Here is an 8,352-nt window from a genome sequence, read left to right on the forward strand (position 1 = left end):
ATCAGTGCTCCTTTAATAAACTTCCATCCTTCTAACGCTCACCTGCGGTCCACCAAGTGCATGATGAAATGATTAAAATGTATATCACACAAGAAGACCTGCAAACAACAGGACAACAAAGACGCAGACAGAGAGAGAAGGGCAAGCCAGAGAGATCAAGGGCAGGAGCTGACAGAAATGTCAAAGTAAAGAAAGTCTTGTAACTGTTGAAATGAAATGACTAATGATTTTAGTGATGTCTATGGCAAATAAAATATGAAACAAACATCCACTAAATATTAAATCATTTGAGAACAAAAGACTTGATCCATTTCATTGTATGCACCATCACCCTTAATCATCATGTGAGAATTTTTTCTCCCATTTTAAACAGCTGGTAAGTCACAGCTGGGTGGAAAATGGAAAATGCTGTCTCAGTCGGGCGGGTGTGTGTGTGTGTGGGGGGGGGGGCTACTCAATAGCCATATTATCAGTCTAGGCACGCTCTACTGAGCAGCATGGCATAGCTGACAGCCAGGCCTAGGCACCAGCTAACAACAGTCACTGAATTCCAGTCCAGTGACAGCTTACCACAACTACAGTAACATTCCTGGGCACTGCGCACTGCACAGGCTATCTAGCGACATGTCATTTACCTCCCAACCACTCAGAGCAGAGCTCAAGCAGGGGACGTCTAACTCGCTTGGCATCTGGGGAGAAAAGACACCGTGACACCAATGTCGCTTCACAAGGTGATAACAGCCACCCTCAAGTCATAGCTCCCTGGTCTCAATGGCCTGCTAGTGTGTCAAGCAACAGTCAGATATCCAGAGCAAAAAGGAATAAATGAGACTTGAAAGTGTGATGGATGATGGAATCAGCTACTGCGAGACAAATTGTAATTTAACTGGGTGGTGATTTGATGGTAGTTTCCTGTCATGGAATGTACAAGTTGTAGAATAACATGAGTGTCACTTCCGTCACACAATGAACTGGCATGTCACTCAGCAAGCAGTAATTAACCTTTTACACAGAATGCCAGACAAATCTGCATCACCACCATGCTCCTTCCAGAATGTACGTAGATAAGATAAGCCCTATGGTGTGTGATGATTCACTTTTGATTTTGTCATCATCAATAAAGACAATTTTAGCTGTGTTGCAAACTGATACATCTTGCAAGCTGACAAAAAGACCCAGCAAGGCCCCATTTTTGCCACTGGTGTGAACAAGACAACACAAGTAAATCAAGGCGACTATATGCTGCTGCTGCTCCTAACAACAGTCTATCAAAGGTCTGACATCACTCAAATAAAGGGGTGAAGGCAGCTTTCTACAATAATAGGATTACTATAGTGGAATTATATTGCAGAGCTGAGTGATATAGGGTAGGGCTGGACAATATAGTTAAAGTTGATAGCAGATGTACACTTTGGTCTCTCCTTTAGTCTCCGTAGTGAAGATTAAAGACAATAGTTCATTTTATTATGATAGCAGCAATTCACTTGTCTCTAGTCATTGGGAGACTATCATAGACTGTATACAACACCACAGAGGAAACTGCCAAAAAACAGGGGTCAAGTCCTACCAAATACTAAACAAAAATCAAATAAAGGGAACACACAGAAAGCAACACATGCGATATTCAGTAGGACGGTCTCTCTCTCTACTGGTCTAACAATATCTAATTTTTTCCTCAAAGAAGAACAGACTAAAAACAAAGACAAGGGGAAATACTACACAACAGCTAAGAATACAGGATTGAGGTGTGTGATGCTCAAGTAAAAATACCTCCTAAGCAACTTGACACTGAGATATAAGAACATATGCACTTCTAACGGAAAACATATTAAGTGGATCCTGGTAGAAGGAAAGGCAATGACGGTGTATAGCTTGATATAAATGTGAACCGACTGCATATTTAAATGAAAAGTCTCTATTAATGGGCTCCCTGAAAATGCAATTGCAAAAGGAAATCTATCAGGCTCAAAACATTCTTATTTCAAGGTCTTCCACTGGGGCAGATGATATGTACATAGCTTCTGATTTATTTATCATGCTTCCTATCTTAAGAAGCACTCTGTACAAGCCAGAAACCACACACTGATGCAATATGCATTTTCAATATACCTTGCTTGCGGACATCTTCCACAGCAGCCGTCAGCTCATCCTTAAGGAACTGACTTTCCTTTGCAATCTTTTCTCCTTTCTCCAGGAAGTTCTGGGTAGCAGTCTCCACTGATGCTGCCAAAACGTGGGCTTTCTTGGAGCGTCCTTTCTTCTTGTTAGATGGGCCTTTGTTGCTGGAGTTTACCAAAGTGGTGACCTATGGCAGGGATACAAAATAGTTCAACAACAGAGACAGCTGCTACAGGACCTTAAGATGTATTTGGCAGACTACAGTTGTGCCAACAGTACTTTTCACACATGAAATCTATGACATTGCTCTTTTGACTCATAAGACCTAAAGCACTGCTGTATTAGCTTTCCAGCAGATGCTAGTAGTTACTTCTATCCACAGGATTACCATCCACCTGTTATGTTTTTATGTAGAATGAATTGATACAATGAAAATCCAGAAAAGGTGGTGCAAAGAAAAGTGTTTCATTTCATATGACTGAAATAATATGCCACTTGCTGTTGCTCTACAAAATATGGCTGGTGAGGAGCTCCTTTTCATACTATGAATAGCAATTCTGCTTTAGCGTCACATTGAAATTTTGTATTTTCAAGAATTTTTGGTAATCAAGAGCACTTGCCCATTTCAGTTATAAACTATCTTCCCTATTATTCTAAAAAAAATGCAAACTGTGTTAATATTACCTGGGTGACCAGGGGCTCCAGTAGCCTTTCCACTGCCAGAGTACGGATCTCCAGACTCTTTGGGTCCCATTTAAAGTTGATGTTAGCTGTGTTGATGCTTGTCATGATGACTGGAATTCTAGGGGTTAAAATAAAAAGACAGAAAAAAGACAACAATTTAGACTGCACCGAAAATAAACATGAACATCTTTGTCTTCCACAATAATGAATATATGTTGTCATATGGTAGGATTGTGGCTGTACCTTGCAGATGACAGCCTTTTACTTTGACAAGAAGAAAACATTATAAAAAATGCAATGAGTGAAAAAAGTTCAGTGTCAAGTTTAACATAGTAAGGGAAGATTCCTTTATGATTTTCAGAACAGTTAGTCTCAAAAAGCTTGCGTAACAATCACAATACTAAGGTCTCTGTTTGAGGCAGACATGCTCCAACCCTAGGAGAGTGACTACCAAAGGCAGAGCACAGTAACGTGGCCCAATTTCGATATCTCTTTTCAAGCAATGACTGCAAATCCATTGATTAGCTTTCTAAAATGGATGGGCAGGGATAATCAGCCAGCCCTGAGGGCAGAGGGGCTTCAACTGAAAAGTTGGTCAGCTGTACTATGAGAACAATGTCGCAGACAGCTATTATCCTACATTGTCAACAAAGAGGATAAAATATTAAAAACACAAGAGCATGTGAGTGATGACTACCTAATGTTATAGTGAACTGCCATTTATTGGGTGGTTGTGCTCAACAGTTTGCCTTCAAAAATCCTGACTAATGTTTGCATTTGGATGGGGTATACTCATGATCTATGACCCTTTTTAACTTTTAATTTAAAAAAGCAAGCCAGTATGAATTGATGCAAATTGCCTGGTCCAGTCATAACTCATTTTAACATGGACAAAAATGTTACAGCACTTCCTTACTACTCACAGAGGCTTTAATCTACGATTACTTCATCATCAGCAATAATATCGAAAGGCCACCTCACACAAATCACCAAAAGCTATTGTCCCCAGAGATAGCTAACCACGACAGTTTTGGTTTTATTTGCTTAGCTGTCAGATCTCCACTGAGGGTCCTGAAACATCTGGGGCTACCCTGCTACCATACAAATTAATGAACTGGTTTGATTGTGGTTTGCAATGCATTGAAAGGCTACATGTAAAGAGTGAAACCTTTTCACAAAAATGCCACACTTACTTGTGGCGACCCTAATGGCAACCCATTTCTACGAAACATATTTCAATCTAAAAAAAAACTCTTCCGTTTAAAACTGGATTATTGCAAGTACCTGGGACAGTGGATGTGAAATTCTTTCACCTCCATAGTAAGGGTGTGGCAAAAGAAGTCTGAAAAATATTTCAAAATCTGACCAAATGACACCAAAACTATCTGGAAGGCTAGATACCACCGGGGGTACATGCGAGTGATTCTGGTGAGTCCTTGCAAACTACACCATTTAATGTAAGCTAAAGAGACAACTGCAAGACAGCGTAATTTATGATAAATTAATTGAAATGCCTTATCCAAGCAAGAAACAGTCAAAATAAAATAATAACACATTTAACACTAATTCCTAGTGGAGGAGCGACAGGGTAGGTCGAATACCTGGTCAACTAACTATAGGTGCTAACACTACCGTTAAGTAGCTTAAATTGCACCTGTTGTCTTTACCAGTACGTAAACTAACGTTTATGTAGCTCATTAAGTAACGTTAATGGTCACTAAAACATCTTACAAACTTTTAGACCGGTGTTGACAAAGTTAACCGATTTTCAACAGGTCACAGTTAACATTTGAGCCAACTTATCTTAACGTTCGGTCTGTTACCTGCTAACGTACAGTGTGCCAAACACGGCACCTTGCTAACGCTAATGCTAGCGACACAACAAACATTAACGCTAGCTCCGTTAGCCTCCTTTAACGGGCTAATGCGAAATAACCGTAACTGTCGTGTTAATAGGCTGTCCAATTAACTATTCCACGTAATACCGGCTTACCGAAGTATTTACCTTAAATTTAATAATAAGGAAGCGTTGTAGACTTACCGAAAACAATCACCTAGAAAACTGGAGTTTAAAAGTTCAAAATGGAGGAATGAGAATTACGGAGTTCCTTGCCTGAAAAGTTTTCCTCCCTTTTCCTCCCCTTACTGACTCAATTTAGTGGTTCTCTTAACTGGCGAGCTTGCAATGTACCTCCTTCGGAACACTGAGAAGTAAATTCGGCTTCAAAAGATCTTCAGCAGTTAGTTACCTGAAAAGTTTCGGTTAAGATTGTTTCGATGTCGCAGACTATTGCCCAACAATGGATGAGGCGGAGGGGGGCTGGGGCGGTGACCGAGTTCCTGAACTTCCTGGCAGCGGGGCAGGGCGACCACAGGACACAGCAAGCCCGCAAAACGAGGAGGTGTTTTGGGCGTGGCGCTCACTGTATGTGTCCATATATGGATTGATTATTGCTTCCATAAACTTAGTGTACGAAGTTGTGGGAGACCAGTTTCACTTCTTTCTTTTTTTGTTTTACAGTTAGTCTAAAGAAGAAACTAGTTAACAGGTATGACAAGACAAATCCTGGACTGAGATCGTCATGTGGGACTGTGCAGTTAAAACTGTAACAGCTAAATCATGTGATCAGATACTCTAGGAATAAATTCATATCAGTTAAATATAAAATAACTATTCTACAAACCTTTGGTCTCCGTAGTGTAGATTAAAGATAATAGTTCATTTTATCCTGATAGCAGCAATTCAGTTGTCTCTAGTTGTACAGTACAACCAGAGGTCACTGCAGAGCCAAATGGGTGGTCCAGCTCCACTTCCCTGAACCTCAGGTTGGGGCTAGAGTTAGGGGGTAGGCCTGGACCGGACTAAGGCAGCATACAAAGTCCTATATTGCCAACTTATAAACCTCTCCTTTTTTTGGATTTTAGTTCTCCACTGTTGTAGTGGAATTAAATCTTGCCTTTGTCACTTTGTCGCTTTAGTTTTCTAATATCGGCCAGCTGTATCATGTCAACACTCACAACCAACATTAATCAAAGAAATGATCCCTATCCTTGGTTGCATACATAATAAGCAAATTTCAGTTTCCATAACACAGCATATTTTCTTCATTAAAGTAAAATACTCATTTAGGTTGACACTTTCATTATCAATTAATTATGAAATAGTAGGCGAAAGGTCCATCATTACCTTTTGTCTACTTCTACATTGCTTGTGATAAAATCTTACCTTTTTTTTCTTTGACTAAATGAGTGTCAGACATAGTCTCAGTAGATTTTAAAGCTATTTGCCACCATATGACCCATTCTATTTCCTCTATTTCTTCACATTTATGTTGTTTATAAAATTTAGAGCAGCTTGGTTTTCAATCAGAAATTACATTCAATTGCATTCCTTCATGCCAATCATAAGCTAAGGTTATATGTTTTGGGTTCAAATGTGGGATTAACAAATTCAACAGCAGACCACAGAGAAAGACAGTGCTCCAAAGTCAGCTGATGCAGCATCAGGTGTACACACACACATACAATGAGCAAGTTGTAGTTTCAGTTTCTTATATTTTATTAACATGTAATAAACATCCTACTGCAGCAGCACTGATATTTCAGATAAGACTTTTATTTAAATAGCTAGTCACAGTGTGCAAATGTCACAAATGCTACAATTTCAATGTCAGGAAAAACTATATAAGCTATGATCAGTATGCAGCAGTCACCCTTTATGGTTTGTTGCAGCTGCGACTGATAACACTGAGACATTTGATAAACATATTCAAGAGCCAAGTATTTTAGTTTGGGCCTAATGAAGTGTGAAGGCCATAAATAGATTATCTAAAGAGGGCAGGTGCCACTCCTCCCGCATCACTTTTTCACTTTACACACACACACACACACACACAATGGATATGCAGTCTCTCTGAGTAGTGGCATCATAACAGTTTTATTTCATGGCCACAGAAAGTAACTGGAAAGACTTTGACAGTTGGTAATTACATTTTTACAGCTTGCATCTTTTTCACACCTTTTCATTGGTGTGTGTGCTCAATAAACCTCATTGTCTAAGGATAAGTATTTGCAAAAGAAAAAAATGTAATAGATTACAAAACACTGCTAACAGCCCATAGTTCAAATTATATAGTAAACAGAGAGAAAAATGCTGAAAAAAAAGAAAAAGGAGACAGTCATCTGCAATTCAAGGAGGTGGTCACAGAGAACATCACAAACAACAATGGTGTTTTGTTCTGCAGGCAAGTACAACTAACACACTTCTATTTGTTGGCTGGAGTAGGTGTTAATTAAGAAGCTCCACCAGTGCAGCATAAATTGCAGTCTTGAAGCGAATGAGCTTACAAATGTACTTAGCTCTTAATGTAGGCCTCAGAATGTAATTATTGTCTGGAAAGACATTCCTGAATATTTTTTGTGCAATAATATATCACAAAATAATTGTTTTCTCCAAAGGGCTTTTACCATGCCAAAACTGAGGGGTCATGCATTTAAAAGGCAGATTAAATTCCTACAAACAGAGATATAACAGTGAACTATCTTTAGTGCAATGCTAAGTTCAGTCAAGAACAGGAGGACCTGCTACTTACATAGCCGAGATTTGTTTATCCAATTAATGCTCTGTGGTGAAGAGGGACTGGATGTGGTGCAATTGTGTGCTTGAATGATGAATGTTTGTCCCAGGTAACAGCTTGCTGGGAGGACGAGTTTGGGAGTCCTTGACCTTCAATCTTTTTGTACCTGTTGGGCTCGACAAATGATAAGAGCACAGCATGCTATAAATAATTCCTTCTCATTAGGAGGAAGTGCACATGTTTGTCACACACTGAATGTATAATTGAGCACATGCAAATCTGTAGCGTGTGGCACTACGGTGGCTCAAGAAATAGAAAGGATGGTGAATATGTTATCTTTTGCATTCTTTACGTTTATGTTATTTAATGTGTCCTTTTTCAGAGCTTTCTGCTCAATCATACTAGCCCATAGAATAGTCTTACATTTCTATCCAGGAAACACAACGTCTTATTAAATGGCAGTCTTGGCACTGTTCCATACTGGTAAGAGAAACACTCATGGTTGTGGCCACAGGTGAGCTTCTTTCACTGTCGTGTTATTATCTATTGTTTTGCAGACATGGAAGTTACTGTATGTTATAGATTCCCATCAAAGCAGTTACTCATTTTTTGACGTTGACTGAACTGGAAGCTCCCGCCTTGCAGAAGGATTTTGTTCCTTGACACAAGGAACGCAGCGACTTTCAGTCTGCCCACATTCACCTGACTCATCCTGACAGCTGTCCATGGAGCTGCATGATGTCATCTGCAGGCTCTCCCCTCCCAAGTAAAACCTTATACCTATATGATTAGAAACGAGTGTGGTGCAATGTAGGCGTCACCCTTCTTCAGCAATTCCCGAGGGGCGGAGAGGAAAGTCAACAGGCTAGTAGCACCAATGATTACCCTCGATAGCAGTCATTCACTGTGACTTTCTTGCAGAGGTGAAAGGAAACATACATTATCGCAGTGAATTAACAAAAAGTCCCTTGGG

General features: G+C 39.8%; 1 protein-coding gene across 3 annotated transcripts in view; it reads right to left on the bottom strand.

Moving 5' to 3' along the window:
• ctnna1 (catenin (cadherin-associated protein), alpha 1) overlaps positions 1-5,152 on the bottom strand; it is a 74,691-nt gene extending 69,539 nt beyond the window's left edge. Inside the window, exons 1-3 of one of the 3 annotated variants that reach the window (XM_041943478.1) lie at positions 5,052-5,152; positions 2,803-2,920; positions 2,110-2,305 (exon numbers count right to left, since the gene is read on the bottom strand). In XM_041943478.1, the coding sequence (XP_041799412.1) occupies positions 2,110-2,305; positions 2,803-2,907 (301 nt within the window). In that variant the 5' untranslated portion in view covers positions 2,908-2,920; positions 5,052-5,152. The other 2 variants (XM_041943477.1, XM_041943479.1) reach the window with 2 other exon arrangements.
• Between the last annotated feature and the right edge of the window lie 3,200 nt (positions 5,153-8,352).

The sequence above is a fragment of the Chelmon rostratus genome, chromosome 9, assembly GCF_017976325.1.
Source record: "Chelmon rostratus isolate fCheRos1 chromosome 9, fCheRos1.pri, whole genome shotgun sequence".
In the NCBI taxonomy this organism is placed as follows: Eukaryota; Metazoa; Chordata; class Actinopteri; order Chaetodontiformes; family Chaetodontidae; genus Chelmon; species Chelmon rostratus.